The sequence below is a fragment of the Ranitomeya imitator genome, chromosome 2, assembly GCF_032444005.1.
Source record: "Ranitomeya imitator isolate aRanImi1 chromosome 2, aRanImi1.pri, whole genome shotgun sequence".
Lineage (NCBI taxonomy): Eukaryota > Metazoa > Chordata > Amphibia > Anura > Dendrobatidae > Ranitomeya > Ranitomeya imitator.
The window spans coordinates 784974591-784997338 of record NC_091283.1 but is presented as its reverse complement, the minus strand read 5'-3'; the positions used below and the strand labels follow the sequence as shown (position 1 = coordinate 784997338).

Genomic DNA, 22748 nt, shown 5'->3' with positions numbered 1-22748 from the left:
CGCACCCAGGGGCGTTCCCGCTGCGTTCCGGTCCGATGGGTGTCGCGGTCCGGTCCAGCGGCTCCCATCTTCTTACGATGACGTCATCTTCTCGTCTTCATGCTGCGGCTCCGGCGCAGGCGTACTTTATCTGCCCTGTTGAGGGCAGAGCAAAGTACTGCAGTGCGCTGGGCCTCTCTGACCTTTCCTGGTGCCTGCGCACTGCAGTACTTTGCTCTGCCCTCAACAGGGCAGATAAAGTACACCTGCGCCGGAGCCGCAGCGTGAAGACAAGAAGAGGACGTCATCATATGAAGATGGGAGGCCCCAGACCGGACCGCGACGCCCATCGGATTGGACTGCCCCTGGGTGAGTATAAACTAACGTCTTTTTCTCATCTTTCAGGATAGATCGGGGGCTTATCTACAGCATTACAGAATGCTGAAGATAAGCCCCTGATGCCGGTGGGCTTAGCTCACCTTCGATTTTGGGGGTGACAGGTTCCCTTTAAGTAATATTGAAGGGTTACACTGCATACATTAAGGTCATTAACGTACCGTAGTGCACATGAAATAAAGTTTACTCCTCCTGACTAAGAAGCGAAACGTGCGTTGGGGCGGCGGGGACTTCATATCTCCAGGTGATCTGTTCATGTAAGTGTCATTCGCTAATATAGTACTGCCTAATTGCTAGACAAAGGGAAAAGCATAGCATATCCCATCTGAAGTGCAAATAGTGTTAGGCTTTGTCCTTATTCCCTATAATGTGATCTGATATCACTTAGTATATAGATTTTTTTGCAGTCCCTGCTTCTTGGTTAGAAGCCTTCTTGTTATTGCTTGTTGTATGATATATAATTATATAGTCTCTGGTCTTTTCTTGTTCTTTTTTAGTGTGATAACATAAAGTGCGTCTGAAAATTACTAGGTAGAAATGTCTGTTTGTCTACAGTATTACAGATATCCGATTTGTAATGTGGAGTATACAGTGGGTACGGAAATTATTCAGACCCCTTTTAAATTTTTCACTCTTTGTTTCATTGCAGCCTTTTGAAAAAAAAGTTCATTTTTTTCTCATTAATGTACACGCTGCACCCCATCTTGACTGGAAAAAAACAGAAACATAGAAATTTTTGCAAATTTATTAAAAAAGAAAAACTGAAATATCACATGGTCATAAGTATTCAGACCCTTTGCTCAGTATTGAGTAGAAGCACCTTTTGAGCTAGTACAGCTACGAGTCTTCTTGGGAATGATGCAACAAGTTTTTCACACCTGGATTTGGGGATCCTCTGCCATTCTTCCTTGCAGATCCTCTCCAGTTCCGTCAGGTTGGATGGTGAACGTTGGTGGACAGCCATTTTCAGGTCTCTACAGAGATTCCCAATTGGGTTTAGGTCAGGGCTCTGACTGAGCTTGTCAAGAATGGTCACAGAGTTGTTCTGAAGCCACTCCTTTGTTATTTTAGCTGTGTGCTTAGGGTCATTGTCTTGCTGGAAAGTGAACCTTCAGACAAGTCTGAGGTCCAGAGCACTCTGGAAGAGGTTTTCAACCAAGATATCTCTGTACCTGGCCGCATTCATGTTTCCTTCATTGACAACCAGTCGTCCTGTCCCTGCAGCTGAAAAACACCCCCATAGCATGATGCTGCCACCACCATGTATCACTGTTGGGATTGTATTAGGCAGGTAATGAGCAGTGCCTGGTTTTATCCACACACACTGCTTACAATTATAACTAAAGGTCTATTTTGATCTCATCAGACCAGAGAATCTTATTTCTCATAGTCTGGGAGTCCTTCATGTGTTTTTTAGCAAACTCTATGCGGGCTTTCACATATCTTATCTCTGGCCACTCTGCCATAAAGGCCTGACTGCTGTAGGGCTACAGTGATAGTTGACTTTGTGGAACTTTCTCCCATCTCCCTACTGCATCTCTGGAACTCAGCCACAGTGATCTTGGGGTTCTTCTTTACCTCTTTCACCAAGGTTCTTCTCCCAGATTGCTTAGTTTGGCTGGATGGCCAGGTCTAGGAAGACTTCTGGTGGTCCCAAACTTCTTCCATTTACGGATTATTGTGGCCACTGTTCTCTAAGGACCTTGAGTACTGCAGAAATTCTTTTGTAACCTTGGCCAGATCTGTGCCTTGCCACAATTCTGTCTCTGAGCTCCTTGGCCAGTTTCTTTGATCTCATGATTCTCATTTGGTCTGACATACACTATGAGCTGTGAGGTCTTATATAGACAGGTGTGTGTCTTTCCAAATCAAGTCCTATCAGTTTAATTAAACACAGCTGGACTCCAATGAAGGAGTAGAATCATCTCAAGGAGGATCACAAGGAAATGGACAGCATGTGACTTAAATAAGAGTGTCTGAGCAAAGGGTCTGAATACTTATGACCATGTGATATTTCAGTTTTTCTTTTTTAATAAATTAGCTAAAATTTCTACATCTGTTTTTTTCAGTCAAGATGGGGTGCAGAATGTACATTAATGAGAAAAAAATGAACTTTTTTGAATTTACCAAATGGCTGCAATGAAACAAAGAGTGAAAAATTTAAAGGAGTCTGAATACTTTCCGTACCCACTGTATATTTCTGTATTCGGACATACTCTTAAAGTGAAACTCTGTATTCATCATTGCTGTTTTCAGATTGAAATCTCTCTGCTGATGACTTTCTTTGTATATTTTTGTTTCTGCTTTTTAAAAAAAAAAACTACACAGAAAAGGCAAAAGTATCAGATCTCACACATTACATCTAGAGGAGCTCTTGTGACATCTCGTACTAAATCCATAGTCATTAATAAATAAAGAACTGACTTTGGACTTATTATGCCTATCAGTAATGACAGTATTGTCCAAAACGCATAAGGCATTGCTTATCTTGGACATTCATTGTTTTTTTTAAATTCCATGTAACTTTGCTGGAATTTTATTTCTTTTTGGTGCTGGATCACTATCTCAATATTTTCCTTGTAATACAGTGAGATCAGGTCTAGTTCCAGTCCATATAGTTTAAAGGGGTTGTCCACCACTAAGACAACTCCTTCTTCAACTAAATGTTCGGCCTCGATAAAATAATAAGGCCTATACTTGCCTTCCATGCCGGCTCCATTTCCACAATGTCGACACTCTCGGTCCTGGGGCTGTGCTACGGTGAAATGACACATGATGCCCAGCGTCCAATCAGCTTCTGTTGAAATGAACATGAAAAGGAATTCCGGGATCAGCTGTAGTCCGGACTTCCCCTGCAGGTTCAGTTTGTCCGGAGGCGGAGACAGTGACGCCAACGCTGATTGGGCGCCGGTCATCATGTGTCATTTCACCGCATCCCAGCCCTGAGACCGCGAGCGCCGACACCGCGGGAATGGAGCCAGCACAGTAGGGGAGTATAGATTTATTTATTTTATCGGGGCCGAACATTTAGTTTAAGAAGGGGTTGAACTAGTAGTGGACAATACCTTTAACTAGTTTGACCACAGAATCTAAGCAGCTAAAAAGAGGGGCGGGAGGCGATATTTGATTGGCACGGTTTTCCAACTCTTTGCTGCCCTATTATTGCAGGAGGGGAAACCCTAAAAATTGACTTGCCACTTCTGAGCTATAACATATGTGAACACCATAAAATGGTCATACCGGGAACGGTGTCAAAAATGATTAAGACCGCCTACTGGACTCCTAAGGCCAGAGTGAACAGAGGTTTATATTAAGAAATGATTAGTTCTGCTGCATCCTTTCCTTCTAATATACATCAATCTTCTCAGCTCTACAGCATTTTGCCTGCAGATTGGACTAATTGGTAATGTGACCGGTTCACTTCAAATGTATATATTATGAGATTTTTATGCTTTGCATGTTATATCTAGTGATGAGCGAGTATATTCGTTGCTCGGGTTTTCTCGAGCACGCTCGGGTGACCTCCGAGTATTTATGACTGCTCAGAGATTTAGTTTTCATCGTGGCAGCCGAATGATTTACAGCTACTAGCATGCCCGATTATATGTGGGGGTTGCCTAGCAACCAGATAACCCCCACATGTACTTAGCCTGGCTAGTAGCTGTAAATGATTCAGCCGAGAGGCAATGAAAATTAAATCTCAGAGCAGTCATAAATACTCGGAGGTCACCCGAGCGTGTTCGAGAAAACCCGAGCAATGAGTACACTCGCTCATCACTAGTTATATCCATTCATTTCATGATATTGCAGCTTAAGTCTAAGTTCCCATAACGTGACGGATACCAGTGTTAGGCATTGGTCCTTGTTTCTATATAATATTTATTTCTGTACCTTTGCCACCAAATACTTTACATACATAAAAAAGTGAACATGGCCTAAACACATAGGGACCAATTCTTCAAAGCTTTTTCCCCAGAAAGGCGTTGTAAAAGCTTTGAAAAGTCACACTATTTTTGAAGAGTTAGGGTAAGTTCACACTGGGTGTTTCTGTTGCTTTTTTTTTCTGCAGCAAAATCTGATCTTCTTGGCAGGAAAGAAGCTGCGTCAAAAATGCAGGTTTAGGTGCGTTTTTGGTGCGTTTTTTTTTTTCTCTTTGTCCATGCTAATGTCCTTGGATTTTAAGCAGCAAAAATGCAGCAAATAATGATACCTGCGTTTTTGCTGGGTTTTTTTCAACACCCATTCCAGTCAGTGGGTGAAAAAACGCAGCAAAAACGCCGAAAGAAGTGACATGCTCTATGTCCAAAAAAACGCAGCAAAGCACAAAATACTGATCAAACAAAAAACCAATGTGTGTGCATGAGATTTCTGAAATCCCATAGGCTTTGCTGGAATTGTAAAAAGCAGCTGAAAATTAGCATTAAAAAACGCAGCAAAAACGCCCTGTGTGAACTCACCCTAAGGAAGCTAATTTTGTAACTTTTGGTGTCTTCATGCCAGTTTGAATCAGTTTTGCCAAAATTGGTAGAGCTGGGAAGGAGCTGGGACGTGGCATGGCCACTCCAGCTTGGTCAATTCCATAAAAGTGACAGCATTTTGTACCTCTAGTCCCTGACTGTAGTAGCATTTCTAGCTTGGCGCTCGGAGGCGCATGCCACTCAGAAGATGCGCTGAACTCATTAAGTGGTTTGAGCCTCTTAATGAATGTGGAGCTTGTACTCTGGGGTGGTGCGAGCGTGCGCTACGTCAGCCCTGATGAATTGGCCCCATAATGTTTTCTACGTGCTGCTCAGTACATGACGGCGTGAACTTTCTCAGAAATTAATTTGATTGTGGTTATTTAGTAGCAAACAACTGTTTTACATGGCTGAAAAATGATCTTTTCATGCACAGCGAGCAGATCTTCTATGACAAGGTTATGATAAATGGCGTTCTCACTAGACTAACACAACACTAATGAGGGTAGGTTTAGTGGTTCTTTGCCTTCGAGCTCCTGTTAACATTATTAATTTGCAATGGAAAATTCAATTTATAGCACTGACCCATGTCATGTTAGAACGTATGAGTACTGTGGTTGTCAGCTACTGATTCCAGGTGTTAGGATTAGCTTTCCGCTTTGTATACAGTGATTAAAATAGTTTTTGTTAAACTGTATTTATCCATTTTGAAAATAATATATTCTTCTAGGTAAAATGCTGCTGTACTACAAAAAAAGCTATTTTCTTCTAGCAAAAAGTTGTGTCTGGTACGGCACCTCGGCCACATTCAAGTCCAGAACTTCAGGAAGAAAGTAGCAAAGTTTTATTGATCTAATAGAGCCACTTTAATGTCTGTTCATTCATTGATGTAAAGAGGTGTTCCACTACTTTTACATTGACTCATCCTTAGGATTTGTCATCAATGGCTGATTGAATGGTGTCCGGCACCCCTGCTGATCAGCCGTTATCGTGGCTCTGGCCGGAAGTACTCACTTGTGGAGCTGGCCGTCTTCTGATAGTGGCCGCCTCAGGGTAGTCCACATCCTGCTTCTATTAATTTGAATAGGAGATGGATGTACAGTACCAAGCCTCGGCCACTATCAGAAGATGGCCAATTCCGCAAGTGAGAACTTCCGGCCGGCGTCACTGATAATGGTTGATCAGTGGGGGTGTCGGGTGTCAGACTCCAGATGATCAATCATCAGTGACTTATCTATCCTAAGGATAGGTCATCAGTGTAAAAATAGTGGAAAACCTTTTTTAAGTGAACCTTTCATCAAGATTCTATACTCCAAACTAATGGTCTGTATACTTAAGTTGCTTTAATGCTGAGTAAATCCTTACCATAGTAAAAATTATATGCTAATAAATTGCAAGTGCAATGGATGTATACTGCACTTGCAATTTTCCTGCTTCTCTGCCTTTTCCTCGCCAGCTGCTTGTTTTCTTTCTCAGGTCACTGAAATTATGAGTTGCTTGCCAGGAAGAGTCAGACAAAAGGCGAGGAAAGGGCAAAGAGGCAGGGGAGCTGTAAGTGTATTTCCCGCCCACTGCACTTACAGCTCATTAGCATAGAATTTCAGCTATGGATTTCTCTATATCAGAAAAAACGATTTCTGCAAGCAAGGTAAGGATTTACTCAGCATGAAATCCCTTTACCTTCATGCCATTAGTGTGGCATATAAAATCCGGATGACAGGTCCTCTCTACTAACAGACATCTGATGGGAAGATGCTATGCTTATTGTTTTATCTTTCTAATTAGCAGAGATGACAATAACAAAGAAAACTACCCTCACAGAGCTGCAGAATTGGAGGAAAATGCTACCTGTTCCCGGGACCTGCAGCACCACATGGACAAGAAGATGTTTGATGGCTCCAGCAGACTTGGAATTGGAATATTGCAATCAAAGCAGCCAAGATCAGGCATCGGGAAGATTCATGAAGGAAACCAGGTAAGAAAAAGATTCTTAGGAACCATGTAAATATATTCTATTGTTTACTGAGCTATTCACAATGATGATGACTACAATGGACATGTTTGTATATGCGCTGCTCATAGAAGTAGTCCTTCTTGCCAAAACAAAACAATGTTTTTTTGCAGATTCTACTCTTAGGGTACCGTCACACTATAACATTTAGATCGCTACGACGGTACGATTCGTGACGTTCCAGCGATATCGTTACGATATCGCTGTGTCTGACACGCAGCAGCGATCAGGGATCCTGCTGAGAATCGTACGTCGTAGCAGATCGTATGGAACTTTCTTTCATCGCTGGATCTCCCGCTGTCATCGCTAGATCGGTGTGTGTGACACCGATCTAGCGATCTAGCGATGCGATCCAGCGATGCGTTCGCTTGTAACCAGGGTAAACATCGGGTAACTAAGCGCAGGACCGCACTTAGTTACCCGATGTTTACCCTGGTTACAAGCGTTAAACTAAAAAAAAACAAACAGCACATACTTACATCTGGTGTCCGTCAGGTCCCTTGCAGTCTCTGCTTCCCGCACTGTGACTGCCGGCCGTAAAGTGAAAGCAGAGCACAGCGGCTGTGCTTTCACTTTCACTTTACGGCCGGCAGTCACTGAGCTGAGTGCGGGAACCAGACTGCAAGGGACCTGACGGACACCAGAATGTAAGTATGTGCTGTTTGTTTTTTTTTAGTTTAACGCTTGTAACCAGGGTAAACATCGGGTAACTAAGCGCGGTCCTGCGCTTAGTTACCCGATGTTTACCCTGGTTACCCAGGGACCTCGGCATCGTTGGTCGCTGGAGAGCTGTCTGTGTGACAGCTCCCCAGCGACCACACTACGATTTACCTACGATCACGGCCAGGTCATATCGCTGGTCGTGATCGTAGGTAAATCGTATAGTGTGACGGTACCCTAACACACTTGGACAAAATTATTGGTACCCATCGTTTAATGACCGAAAAACCCACAGTGGTCACAGAAATAACTTGAATCTCACAAAAGTAATAATAAATAAAAGATTTATGAAAATGAAGAAATGAAAGTCAGGCATTCAACCATGCTTCCACAGAATTTTTAAAAATAAAACTCATGAAATAGGTCTGGACAGAAATGATGGTACCCCTGAAAATAATGTAACAAAAGGGTCATGTTAAATCAAGGTGTGTCCACTAATTGCATCACAGGTGTCTACAATCTAGGAACCAGTGAGAGGCCTGTATATACGGCTACAGATACTCACTGTGCTGTTCGGTGACATGTGTGTATCACACTCAACATGGACCAGAGGAAGTGAAGGAAAGAGTTGTCTCAGGAGATTAGAAAGAAAATTATAGACAAACATGCTAAAGGTAAAAGTTATAAGACCATCTCCAAGCAGCTTGATGTTCCTGTGACTACAGTTGCACATATTATTCAGAAATGTAAGATCCATGGGACTGTAGCCAACCTCCCTGGATGAGGCCGCAGGAGGAAAATTGATTACAAATCAAAGAAATGGATAATACGAATGGTAACAAAAGAGCCAAGAAAAACTTCAAAACAGATTAAAGGTGAACTTCAAGCTCAAGAGACATCAGTGTCAGATGGCACCATCTGTCGTATGTATGAGTCAAAGTGGACTTCATGGGAGACAACCAAGGAGGACAACATTGTTGAAAAAAAATAATTAAAATGCCAGACTGAAATTTTCCAAACTGCATGTCAACAAGCCACAAAGCTTCTGGGAGAATGTCCTATGAACAGATGAGGCAAAAATGGAACTTTTTGGCAAGGCACATCAGCTCTATGTTCACAGACGGAAAAATGAAGCATATCAAGAAAAGAACACTGTCCCTGCTGTGAAACATGGAGGAGGCTCTGTTATGTTCTGGGGCTGCTTTGCTGCATCTGGCACAGGGTGTCTAGAATCTGTGCAGGGTACAATGAAGTCTCAAGACTATCAAGGGATTCTAGAGAGAAATGTGCTGCCCAGTGTCAGAAAGCTTGGCCTCAGTTTCAGGTCCCGGGTCTTGCAACAGGATAATGACCCAAAACACAGCTAAAAACACCCAAGAATGGCTAAGAGGAAAACATTGGACTATTCTGAAGTGGCCTCCTATGAGCCCTGACCTAAATCCTTTTGAGCATCTCTGGAAAGAGCTGAAACATGCCGTATGGAAAAGGCAACCTTCAAACACGAGACAACTAGAGGAGTTCGCTCTTGAGGAGTGGGCCAAAATACCTGTGGAGAGGTGCAGAAGTCTCATTGACAGTTACAGGAATCGTTTGATTGCAGTGATTGCCTCAAAAGGTTGTGCAACAAAATATTAAGTTAAGGGTGCCATCATTTCTGTCTAGGCCTATTTAATGAGTTTTATTTTTTTTTAAATTCTGTGGAAGCATGGCTGAAAAGCAATGTCTGACTTTCATTTGTTCATTTTCATAGATTTTTTTTATTTATTATTACTTTTGTCCGATTCAAGTTACTGTATTTCTGTGACCATTGTGGGTTTTTCTGTCATTAAACGAGGGGTAAGACACAAGCCTAACTAAGCATATTAAATCAAAGAAAGGATCAAAGATTATTTTTAACCATAAGTACCGTATTTTTCGGACTATAAGACGCACCGGACCATAAGACACACCCCAAATTTGGGGTGAAAATTGCAGAAAAAAATATTTTTTTATAAGATGGGGTCCGTCTTATTGTCCAAATTTACAGTATCTTACCTGAGGGCTGGCGGTGGCAGAGCAGGGTCACAGGAGGCATGGTGTCGGCAGAGATGCGGCGAGCTATATGGCGTGCACCTGAGCAGGGTCCCTTCATGTTTAGGTGGGCGACGCCACGGCCCGGTGTCCTGGGGGGGGGTTGCAGCAGTGCTGTGGCGGCGGCAGAGGTGCAGGGATGAAGAGGCGCAGTGAGCGGTATGGCGTGAGCAGGGTCCCTTCCAAGGTAAGCAGCAGAACCGGGTGAACCATGGCTCTATCGGTGGCGGCGGCCATCTTACTGAAGCCGAGTTCGCAGATTTAGATCTCGGCTTCAGGAAAATGGCCGTTGCGATCTCCATCTGCGCACGCGCGGCCTCCCGCGGCCATTTTCCTGAAGCCCCGGGAAGCAGAGCACTCCATCTGCGCACGCGCGGCCTCAGGAAGATGGCCACCGATAAAACCATGATTCACCCGGCTCTGCTGCTTACCTTGGATACCGGCTGCTGCGTCGCCTCACCTGTGGAAGGGACCCCACTCACGCCATACCGCTCACTGTGCCTCATCATCCCCGCACCTCTGCCGCCTCCACACCACTGCCAGTAAGCCTGCATTCCAACTATAAGACGCACCCCCCATTTTTCTCACATTTTTGGGGGGGAAAAAGTGAGTCTTGTAGTCCGAAAAATACGGTAACAATTTTTTATTAATGCAAATATATAAAAATTATTAAAACAGAGTAGCACTACCAAATGCAGGACCTATTACTCACTTTTGATGCCTGGTTTTGGAAAACCCCTGGTCTAATTAAAGGAGGGGTACCAACAATTTTGACCACGTGTGTATTTTTGAGAACCGAAGTGTTTCTCTAGGTATGTAAGGAACAACGAAGCAACTCCAAAATAATGTTTAGTGGTCGCCTGTTGGGAATCCTTCCCATGAAATGTGTCAAGTATACGAAGAATAATGACACACAGCATCTATCTGAGGATCTGATTATGCTTCTCATGACCATGTTAAAGGGAAACTTTCACAAAGGTTTTTGCAACCCAATCTGAGAGCAGAATGATGTAGAGACAGAGGCCCTAATTCCAGCAAAGTGTTACTTACTGCAGGTTTATAAAATCACTGATTAAACAACAGGAAATCATCACGAGAGGACTATTAGACCTGCTGCCATGTAGTCCTTAATAGTCATGAGATCTGAATAAACCTGCCCCCACCAGGCAGCTTTCAGCCTATGCACAGTGTACACAGAAAACTGCCAATCAGTGGTGTGGGCGGGTTATACAGAGCTCAGCATTCAGAGAACGGGAAGATCTACAGCAAATAAAACTGATTTGATTTTATCAAAACTGCAGCAAGCAGCCCAGTAAGTGACACATCACTGGAATCAGGGCCTCTGGGCTTAGATTAGCGGCACAACTCCAGCACTGATATGAAAAAAATAATGCTGGAGTGGTGCTATAAATCCGTACAGCACAGATTTTTATTTCAATAAATCTCATGTATTCAGATTTTTCACCCTCACATCAAACCAACTGCTGGTCATAGGTAATATTGCATGTCCTGGGGGGCACACAAACAGTTGCTCTACACTACAGGATATATCCAATTATTAAAGACAGCTTGCCAGAAAAAAATAATTCCTTTAGCTATAAATAAGATGTAATGATCGTTGAGTTTTCTTTCTAGTCTTTCTTTCCGGAGCCGTTCATTTATATTTAATTGCAGACAAGGCAGAAAGCATGAATCGTATGATTTGCAGCCGCTTTCATTTGCCTTCATTGAAGGCAGGTGTATCTGTAAAAACCTGCGCCGCCGACTGCTGGAATCTGCACCATTATGCATCTAATGTAGTCGAGCACTATGGGGGAAACTTATTTACTTTTTTTTAAAGTAAATGGAAACATCCTGGTGTTTGATTAAATAGGAAGCCCCCTGGAATGCTGAAATCACTTTACTTTCTTTACCTTCTTTTTAATTCGTTCATCAGCAACACAAGAGCCATTTTGCTTTCAGCAGCTGCACAATTCAGACGGTTATAAATAGGATTTGCAAGAGCGATCACAGCTGCGCCCTATTTTGCTGTATAAGGAACAGTAAACTTCTAATTTGAATCAGCGAGTGTTTGCAATCAGTCTGATAATCATCCATGGAGAAGACTTACAATCCCATCTAATTCCTGGCATCTAGGATGCACGGCACAGTGCCGTATCTAATAATTCATACCTTTGTGACTACTCATGAAATTCATCACTTTCTTTACTTTACAATTCCGCTTTGTCATAACCTAAGGGTGGTAGAGTCCAACATTACAGAGGAGATTAAATACGATATTGGAAAGGTTATCATTGTGTGATGTGTGAGAGTCCGACAACCAGGGCTGTGGAGTCGGAGCCCATTTTGGTGGAGTCGGTGTCATGGAAATTGAGGAGTCGGAGGTTTGGCTTACCGACTCCACAGTACTCAGAGCTGTGGAGTCGGAGCCCATTTTGGTGGAGTCGGTGTCATGGAATTTGAGGAGTCGGAGGTTTTGCTTACCGACTCCACAGCCCTGCTGACAACCCCACTGATCCATTAATACAAATGATCTCTCCTCCAGAAAGTAGAGAATGGTCTCCATAATGTCACCTGTAAGTAGCTCATCTACAAGTCAATAGGCAACATATTATAGAACCTTGTTAATTAAGTCTTTAGACTTGGCCAAACGAGAGCCTCCTCAAAAAGGAAGAGGGCATCCCTCTGTAGACAGCTGTTCTGAAGCTTTCTCCGTTTGGTTGTCGGATTGGGAGTCCTTCAACGCAGAAATTGTTTATGGGTGAAGGTGAGCGAATTGATCTCCAAGACTCAGGTGCGATGGCCATACCTGTATTCCATGGCCACCAGGCTGGAAAGTCACCTCTCGTCTGCCAAATGCATTGTTGTGGCATAATGCACAGAGTTTATCGGGACTACTAATCATAAGAAGTGTTGGGGTGACAGCAAGTAGGAAGATGTCCGTAGGGCTTCCATTCAGCAGCATGGAATACTGAGATGGTCACCTGTCTAAAGTCCTAAAAATCAATTTGCTCATCTCTGTTTATGTGAAAAATCAATCATTAGGTCTTTAACACCACAAAGGGGGTGTCATAGGCATTGGAAGACCAAAACTTTAGTCATTTATGTTTGTCTTTGGTATATACTAGGCCTTGTCTCAATGTTAGACCTACCTGTAAGACAGGAGACGTGAGTAAGACACAAGCCTAAAATTCCATTTGTGTTAATCATCTTAGTAGATTCCCTCTTTATTATATTTTTATCTTAACTCTTACCCTGTATATCCCTACCAGTGTTCTGTTTTTAAAGAGGTTACCTAAGGAGTAAAAAAATAAAATAATAATTACCCATCCAGCACTGTTCATCTGTAGGACTACAAGGTGTCCCACCAGTCTTCCGTGATTCCTCTCCTGGGGGAAATGATGAGTGACTGCTGCAGCTAATCACTGGCCAGAGTGATGACCAATTTGTCATGGCTGAGGGCAATGATTGTCCCCTCCAGAAGAGGAAGTGAGAAGACTATGGGGGTTCCCGGCAATGGTATGGAGGTGCATCAGGTTATCTGTAAGTGGGTATAGGGTTTTTTTTCTTTGGTTTCACAACATATAGGTCCCTAAAAGAAGAATAAGGGATGGAGAACACTTTTAATTTTTCGTGGAGTTATGTGATGTCCATGATGATGACTTTAAAACAAGTATCAAGTGAAACGAGAGTTGGGAGGATCAGAAACAATGTCAATAAATATACAGCTGAACGAGCACTAAATGTTTAGTACAAACCTTTACCAGATGTGGACATAAAATCATCTGGGATCGATGTATCTACATGTCTAATAATCCATGTTCTATAATTGCATCCCTGGGCAGAGGCTATGTACTGTATATTGTCACTTGTTTTATGTTATGTCAGATTTTTTTCTTTTTGTGCTGTTTTTAGAGCCGGGTATTGTTTCTGCTTATGAAAATGATGTTGAAAGGGAAATGCTGTCATAACAACGCTTCTATTTTAGTCTTATGACAAACTATATCTCTTTGTGTGCTGTACAGGGTTTGGTAACTGCAGTTTCATTCTAAATAAATAAATAAATTAAAAAATCCCTCTTCCCTTTCCGTCCTTACGGGGGTTCTCCCAAAACTCAAAAATGTATGGTTGATACTACCCAACCAAGGCTGAAAACGTGACAATGTGGCAAAGTAGGTAAAACAGAAAAACACACTGTTGTTTCTTGGACAATATACAAGAAAAAAACAAAATGAACATATACCCTGTAGTAAGTAAATGAGTAAATAGCAATAGTACGTGTAAATAACATAGGGCACTTAGCACTATTTTGATTAAAAAAAAAAAAGTTTAAAAGCCATCCCACCACGACAAGGTGCACCCCATCAGGACAGTCCTATCCTGTCTCTAGTATTAACACCTGTTATATCTTGGGAAGTAATTACTAAACACAAAATTTTACTCTTGATAAACTCAATACGATCTTGACTACAATCCCCCCAAGTAACATCTTACATTTAAATTGAGTAGATTTTAATTGTAACCGGTTCCAGAATACGTCCCCATGACCGTTCTGATATTTCTGTCCCTAGTCTATTAGTCTGTACAGTGCATTGTTCTGCTCAAACCTTTCCCCTGGATTTAACCGAGGCCACCAGAAGCTTCTTTATATAAGTTTTGTCTAATCAGCGTTTGACTTGGCTCTTGTCCATTTCCTTTATACGGAGATGATCTGCTCGAGATTACATAACGGGGTTTATTTTCACATTTCCATATTATAGGCTGATTATAATGTCAGTAGAGACTTAGAGGTCAGGTTGCAGTAGTCCAGGAAAGCCAAGTTCTCCACAACAGCAACGATCTGTTATATGGGAATGGGCACGTGTACTGAAGGTGCAGGGGCAGGTTTATCAATAGTGTCATAAGACCACACTTTACAGAGAGAACAGGTCTTATCAAAGTGGCACATGCCATATTGTACAGGACAACTCTTGGCATACCGGACACTTCATTCTTCTGGTTGTCATATCAGTAGTACTTTGTGACAATAATAACTCAGCCATCCATAGGGTTCCTCAGTTAAGTCACTTATACAAGTTGGATACTTGCATATAACGCCAAGTGCAATTTTGTAACCCTTGCTAGAACAAAAAAAAAACACTTAGAAATGTGGGCCTGTGGGGGACTCAGGATCCCTATTCTCATAGTGGGGTTCCCAGCAATCGGTAACTTATCGTGTAACTGTGGCACAACTACTTTAAAGGGAATTTGTCAGCAGATTTTTGGCATGTAATATGAGGGCAGCACGAGAAAGGGGCTGAGACACAGATTTCAGTGAAGTATTACTTAGGCCATGTTCACACGTTCCTGATTTCCCTGCTGTTTTTTCTGCACTAAAAACCGCAGCTCTTGGCAGAAAACGCAGGTGCGTTTTTTGATGCGTTTTTTGATGCGGTTTTTAGTGCAGTTTTTTATGCAGTTTTCTCTGCAGAGTCTGTGTGTTTTCTAGGAAGTTTTTTTAAGGTTAAATGGCTGAAAATACCCTAACCCTACCCCTAACCCTACCCCTAACCCTACCCCTAACCCTACCCCTACCCCTACCCTGCATGGAAAACAGCTGCGGACCCGCAGCGGCAAAATCGCGGCGGCTCCGCATTAAAAAAAGGATTGTGTGAACATGGCCTTATTTTTGTTTTATCACCAGCAGATTATTATTGCCAGGACTGGTGCTCACGTGAGCCCTGGTCTGACCACGCCCCCCCTCCTGTGATAAGCAGTTTACTGACAATATACATATAAAGCTGTGGTATGGGTGGGGATAGCTCTCTCAGCTTTGCTACATGTTACATCTTAAAATCTCTGATTTGTGTCACCAGTGCTGCATCCAGTAAACTAAGGCCATGTTCACACAATCCTTTTTTTAATGCGGAACCGCCGCGATTTTGCCGCTGCGGGTCCGCAGCTGTTTTCCATGCAGGGTACATTACAATGTACCCTATGGAAAACAGGAACTGCTGTGCCCACATTGCGGAAAATCCCGAAAAAAGCCGCGCTGAATAGCTGCGGTAAAGAAGAAGTACCATGTCACTTCTTTTTGCGGAACTGCAGCAGTTCTGCACCCATTGACCTCCATTGTGAGGTCAAACCCGCAGTAAAACCCGCAGACGAAAAAAATATCTGCGGGTTTTCTGCGGTTTGTGGTGCAGAACCGCTGCAGCAGGAAGTGCGTGGGCGGAGTGTGGCTGTCCCCCCGTGCCCCAATCCCACCCCCCCATGCTCCGATGCCACCCCCCGTGCTCCGACGCCCCCCCTGTGCCCTAATCTCCCCCCCTTATACTTACCGGGCCTCCCGGTGTCCGTCCGGCCGTCTTCTCCCTGGGCGCCGCCATCTTCCAAAATGGCGGGCGCATGCGCAGTGCGCCCGCCGAATCTGCCTCCCGGCAGATTCGTTCCAGGCACATTTTGATCACTGTGATAACCTCACAGTGATCAAAATAAAAAAAAGGTAAATGCGCCCCCCCCCCTTTATCACCCCCATAGGTAGTAACAATAATAAAATAAAGAATTTTTTATTTCCCCCCCACAACAGTTAGAACTAGGGTTAGGGGTAGGGGTAGGGTTAGGGGTAGGGTTAGGGTATTTTCAGCCATTTTAACCCTAAAAAAACTTCCTAGAAAACACACAGACTCTGCAGAGAAAACTGCATAAAAAACTGCACTAAAAACCGCATCAAAAAACGCACCAAAAAGCACCAAAAAACGCACCTGCGTTTTCTGCCAAGAGCTGCGGTTTTTAGTGCAGAAAAAGCAGCAGGGAAATCAGGAACGTGTGAATATGGCCTAAGTGACACATTATTGGAATTAGGGTCTCTTTTCCGACATTGTGCTGCTCTCAGATGAGATAGCAAAAACCTGCTGACAGATTCCCTTTAGGCCACATTCATACATTCAGTATTTTACCTCAGTATTTGTAAGCCAATAGGGGGAGGAGGGGGAACAATCATAGGAAAAGTATAATAGAAACACATCACCACTTCTGTATTTATCACCCACTCCTGGTTTTGGCTACAAATACTGAGGTAAAATTCTGACCAAATGTTGAACGTGTGAACATGGCCTAATAGAAACACATTACCACTTCTGTATTTATCACCCACTCCTGGTTTTGGCTTACAAATATTGAGGTAAAATACTGACCAAATACTGACCGTGTGAACCTGGCCTTATTAAGGGTATTTGCAGTCAGGGCATATAATAGTGGATTTTCTAGGAGGAATGTCTACACAAGCCCCTACAGCAGTCTGTGGATATTATACTATGGAGCTGTAGTACAAGCAATGTACATACATAATGTTTTCAGCATCTTTCCAGGAAGCATAGAATAGTCCTTACAGTAATGTCATACACTTCCTCTAGGTTCTGACACTAAATACTAGCCATGTTAATTGGTCACACAAATAATTTCACATGGACTAAGGATTTGCTTCCATCTCACAAGTGTCAGTCAGGAATGAAGGTTTAGCACGGCTTGTGTTTTTCTGTCGCACACATATTGTACTGCAGATGGAGAAATCCTATGGGTCAGGTAGAAAAATATTTAGAATTGAGAGTCCTCAGTGGTTGATACCTTTTACTGGCTAACACGGTACCAAGATATATTTCTTTCCTGTATCAATATGGGTCAGGTAGACATCTTCTGTTGAGGTCAATGGATGACATTAATTAAAGGCTTTTTCATTGGAGACCTGCCAAGATTATATTAGAGGATCGCATCATTAGCAACAACAATAAAAATGTGATATTGTCAATTTACTGCCTGAAAGGAGAGGGCTTTGTTTTTAAACACAATGACTGTACAAACCAAGCACAGGCACTCAGTGCTCCCTCGCCATCACTAAATAATCACCTTCCCCTTCCACTTTTTTCCCATCTTCTCTGACTCCTGCTAAGCCAAAGCTGTCAAGGAAGAAGGGGTGAAAATAGAGAAAAAAAAGTTTGCCTTCCTTTCTGGGTCTGGCCTAAAACAACAAAACCAAACTGTTTTCTTTTTTTTTCCCGCATATGTGAAGAAAATGGACATGTGAATAACGCCTTGGCATGCCAACAAGTTGTTTGCTTGAGGCTCGCTACAGGCTGCAATGTGCTCCGTTGAGCAGCAGGTGGTGCATCGTGTTACAGAACTATCGGTAAATGCGTCAGAATTTGGGAGCAAAATGTGACAATTTTCCTTGCACCCCATTTTGTTATGTGTCTTACGGTATGTTCACACATCTCGTTTTAGCATGTTTTTTTGTGACAAAAAAAATGCACCATTTTACTGTCCAAGAAAAGTAAATGAGATTTCTGATATCTCTTGCACATGTTGGTGGTTTTTGTTTTTGCATTTGTGAAGCAGTTTCAAATCTGCGGCATTTCAATTCTTTCAGCATATTTGCAGTGTTTTTCACTGATTGTAATGAATGGTAAAAAAAATACGTATTAAAAACACACAAAATACATTTTTTAAGCAGCATATTTCATACCAAGAGATACATTTTTTTATGCAGAATTGTCTGCAAATATTAAACATGCGCACGTACCTTTTAGATACTTTTTCTGTCTCACTCAACAAGGGATATCCTAAATTTGTAGTACAAATTAGGCTACGTTCACATTTGCATTGTGCGATGTTGCGTCGGCGACACAACGCAAACAAAAACGCACGCTAAAACGCATAGTTTTGCGACGCATGCGTCCTTTTTTGCCGAATTTTAGACGCAAAAAAATGCATCTTGCTGCGTCCTCTGCGCCCTAACGCTTGCAGCAAAAAAAAAAAGCATGCATCGCAAAACGCATGCAAACGCATGTCCATGCGCCCCCATGTTAAATATTATTATTATTATTTATTTATATAGCACCATTGATTCCATGGTGCTGTACATGAGAAGGGGTTACATACAAGTTACAAATATCACATACAGTAAACAAACTAACAATGACAGACTGATACAGAGGGGCGAGGACCCTGCCCTTGCGGGCTTACATTCTACAGGATTATGGGGAAGGAGACAGTAGGTTGAGGGTTGCAGGAGCTCCGGTGTTGGTGAGGCGGTAGCTCCGGTGTTGGTGAGGCGGTAGCTCCGGTGTTGGTGAGGCGGTAGCTTCGATAGTGATGAGGCAGCAGCGGTGTCAGTGCAGGCTGTAGGCTTTCCTGAAGAGATGAGTTTTCAGGTTCCGTCTGAAGGATCCGACTGTGGTTGATAGTCAGACGTGTTGGAGCAGAGAGTTCCAGAGGATGGGGGATATTCGGGAGAAGTCTTGGAGGCGATTGGATGAGGAGCGAATAAGTGTGGAGGAGAGAAGGAGGTCTTGGGAGGACCGGAGGTCACGTGAGGGAAGATATCGAGAGATTAGTTCAGAGATATATGGAGGAGACAGGTTGTGGATGGCTTTGTAGGTCAGTATTAGCAATTTGAACTGGATACGCTGAGGGAATGGGAGCCAGTGAAGAGATTTGCAGAGGGGGGAAGCGGAGGAGTAGCGAGGAGAGAGATGGATTAGTCGGGCAGCAGAGTTAAGGATGGACTGGAGAGGTGCAAGGGTGTTAGCAGGGAGGCCACAGAAAAGGATGTTGCAGTAGTCAAGGCGGGAAATGATGAGGGCGTGCACAAGCATTTTAGTAGATTGGGGGTTGAGGAAAGGACGGATCCTGGAGATATTTTTGAGCTGGAGGCGACAGGAGGTGGAAAGAGCTTGGATGTGTGGTTTGAAGGACAGGGCAGAGTCGAAGGTTACTCCGAGGCAGCGGACTTCGGGTACAGGGGAAAGCATGATGTCATTGACTGCGATAGATAGGTCAAGTAAGGAAGATTTGTGGGATGGAGGAAAGATGATGAGTTCAGATTTGTCCACATTGAGTTTGAGGAAGCGAGAGGAGAAGAAGGAGGATATGGCTGATAGGCACTCTGGGATTCTGGACAGCAAAGCGGTGACGTTTGGGCCAGAGAGGTAGATCTGAGTGTCGTCAGCATGGAATCCATGGGACTTTATGAGTTGTCCCAAGCCAAGTGTATAGATTGAGAAGAGTAGGGGTCCTAGAACAGAGCCTTGGGGGACTCCAACAGAGAGAGGGTGGGATGAGGAGGTAGTATGGGAGTGGGAGACGCTGAATGTGCGGTTGGAAAGGTACGAGTCAATCCAGGATAGGGCGAGGTCTTTGATGCCAAAGGAGGAGAGCATCTGCAGTAGGAGGCAGTGGTCAACTGTGTCGAAAGCAGAGGACAGGTCTAGAAGGAGGAGTACAGAGTATTGTCCAGTAGCTTTGGCGGTAAGTAGGTTGTTAGTGATTTTGGTCAGGGCAGTCTCAGTTGAGTGATGGGGGCGGAAACCAGATTGTAGATTGTCGTACAACAAGTTAGATGAGAGGTGGGAGGAGAGTTCAACATGGACGTGCTGCTCCAGGAGTTTGGAAGCAAATGGGAGCAGCGATATTGGGCGATAGCTGGACATAGCAGTTGGATCGAGGGTTGGCTTTTTAAGGATAGGCGTGATTGTGGCATGTTTGAACGCAGAGGGGAAGGTGCCAGAAGTTAGTGATAGGTTGAAGAGGTGGGTTAGGGATGGGATAAGTGTGGTGGTGAGGTTGGGGAGGAGGTGGGATGGGGTCGAGCGCACAGGTGGTGAGGTGGGATTTGGAGAGGAGACAATTAAGTCCCCCTTCAGTGATGTTGGATAGGGAGGTTATGGGGTTTGGGCATTGGTCTGGTATACAAAGGGGTTGTGGTGGTTGAACAATAAAGTCTTGCCTTGTCTGGTCGATCTTATTTTTAAAGTGTGTGGCAAAGTCCTCAGCAGAGATGAGGGAGGTTGGAGGGGGCAGTGGGGGGCGGAGGAGGGAGTTAAATGTTTTGAATAACTGTTTGGGGTTGTGGGATAGGGAAGATACGAGGGTTGTGAAGTAGGCCTGTTTAGCAGAGGTGATTGCAGATTTAAAAGCGAGTGTTGCTTGTTTGAATACAGTGAAGTCGTCTTGCGAGTGTGTTCTCTTCCAACGCCGCTCCGCAACCCTGGACACTTGCCTTAGCTTTTTGGTGGTGTTATTATGCCAAGGTTGTCTATTGATACGTCGTGCTCTGCCATGGCATTGTAGAAAGCAGCAGCACTGTCTGTGTCGTGGAGTGAGGATATGGATGCCAGTGGTAGGATGGAGTCAGAGAGTGTGTGGGTGTCTAGGTGTGCAAGGTTTCTGCGTGGGTGCGCATGTTGCTGGATATGGATGATTGGTGAGGAGGACAGGGATGAGAAGGTGAGCAGATGGTGGTCGGATAGAGGGAGAGGGGAGGTGGTGAAGTTAGATAGAGAGCAAAGACGGGTGAATACCAGGTCTAGTGTATGCCCATCCGTGTGGGTGGCTGCGGAGGACCACTGATAAGTCCAAAGGATGAGGTAAGGGACAGAAGTTTGGAGGCTGTTGACTGAAGGGTATCAATGGGGATGTTGAAGTCACCCATGATGATGGTGGGAGTGTCAGCAGAGGGAAAGTGAAGAAGCCAGGTGGAGAATTGGTCAATAAAGGCAGTGGCCGGGCCCGGAGGTCGGTATATGGCGGCCACTTGGAGGTTGGAGGGAGAGTAGATGCGGACAGAATGGACTTCAAAAGAGGGGAGGATAAGTGAGGGAAGAGGTGGGATTGGGTTAAAGGTGCAGTTTGTAGGAAGGAGAAGACCCTCTCCTCCACCATGTTTGTTGCCGGGTCGAGGGGTGTGGGTGAAGTGGAGGCCTCCGTAACACAGCGCAGCAGGGGAGGCGGTGTCGGAGGGTGTTAGCCATGTTTCTGTGAGGCCAAGGAAGGCAAGATTGCGGGAGAGAAAAAGGTCGTGAATCACATGAAGCTTATTGCAGATTGAGCGGGCATTCCAGAGTGCTCCAGAGAGAGGGAGCAGGGGGGTGGGCGTCAGGGGCACGGGTTTTATGTTGGAAAGATTGCGGAAGTTCATGTTGGATAGGGAGTGATAGGAGGGAGTAGTAATGGGAGGTATGAGATGTGGGGGTCCAGGGATGGGAGATATGTCTCCAGCAGTGAGGAGAAGGAGAGAGAGAGAGCAGGTGGGAGAAAGAGTGGCCGACTTGTTTTATGTGTTTGTTGGACAGATTTGAGGTTGAGGAGCAGGTCAGCAGGGGAGGACAGGTGGGGAGGTAAGAGGGAAGGGGAGATGATTATTAGGTTAGGGAGTGCTGGGATTTGTGATAGCGAAGGAGAGAGAGGACTAGTGGAGCAAACAATGTAGGGGCACAGGTAAACATGGCAAAGAAGTAAGATGGGTTAATAAAAAAGCTAGATCCAAGTAATGAGAAGTGCTTACTCGGAAGACACACCCAGAAGAAACAGAACATAGAGTGGGGTCCTGACTCCTGTAGTGACTAACTGCTGTTGAAATAACTGCGGCGTCTGTATGCTTAGCTGCCGTGATGCTTTGCTGCAGAGATGCGCGTGCCTGACCCCACACGCGTGCACCCCTTAAGATGCTACTAAATTTATAGGACTGACTAAAGGATCAGGTGAGAGGGATTGTGGGTCCTTATTTGGGATAAATTAGCAATTGGCCAACACCCCGGGGGAGGTTACAAGATCAAAGGCACTAGACCTGGCTGCAAACATTTGCTCTATCACCTTGAACACAATAATGTCTCCTGTGACCCCAGCATGGATGGACAGCAGTAAGTAATACAATGCAACAAATGCATTTAGCATACAGTCAACAGGCACATTAAAGGGAAAGGTGCAGGATTAGAGGCGGCAGATAACAGCCTCTAGGGGATATAGGGGCGCATGGCGGATGCGTCGCCGCGGCTGCGTCCGACGCAGCCCGGCAGAACGCTAATGTGAACGTAGCCTTAAGCCAACTAATAGGTGGAGTGTTTTTTCTTTGGTGTGTTTTCAGAGTATTGGAGCGTGTGCACACCACGTTTTTTAAACTTAGGCAAATTTTTCAAGCAGAATGCCGAAACGTTTTTTTTTTTCTTTCTTGTAACGTCTTTTGTGTCATTTTTGTTTTGTCATTTCCTGAGTGTTTTTCAAAAGGTTTTGGTCACCGGTGATTTTTTTGGAGGGTTTTCCCATGCCTTTGGAGATTTTTTATACTGTCATTTTGCAGTTATTTTTTTTTTCACTCCATTGAATAATGAAGAAACCAATAGCATGTTTTTTTGTTTGTTTTT

The 22748-nt window shown here is 44.0% G+C and overlaps 1 protein-coding gene across 5 annotated transcripts in view; it reads left to right on the top strand.

Moving 5' to 3' along the window:
• The window catches only part of FAM13C (family with sequence similarity 13 member C), a 286221-nt gene that overhangs the window by 60943 nt on the left and 202530 nt on the right, over nucleotides 1–22748 (top strand). For 3 of the 5 annotated variants that reach the window (XM_069753562.1, XM_069753559.1, XM_069753561.1), the window contains exon 3: nucleotides 6618–6807. In XM_069753562.1, coding sequence (XP_069609663.1) covers nucleotides 6618–6807 — 190 coding nt within the window. The remainder of the gene's footprint in view (nucleotides 1–6617; nucleotides 6808–22748) is intronic. The other 2 variants (XM_069753563.1, XM_069753560.1) reach the window with 1 other exon arrangement.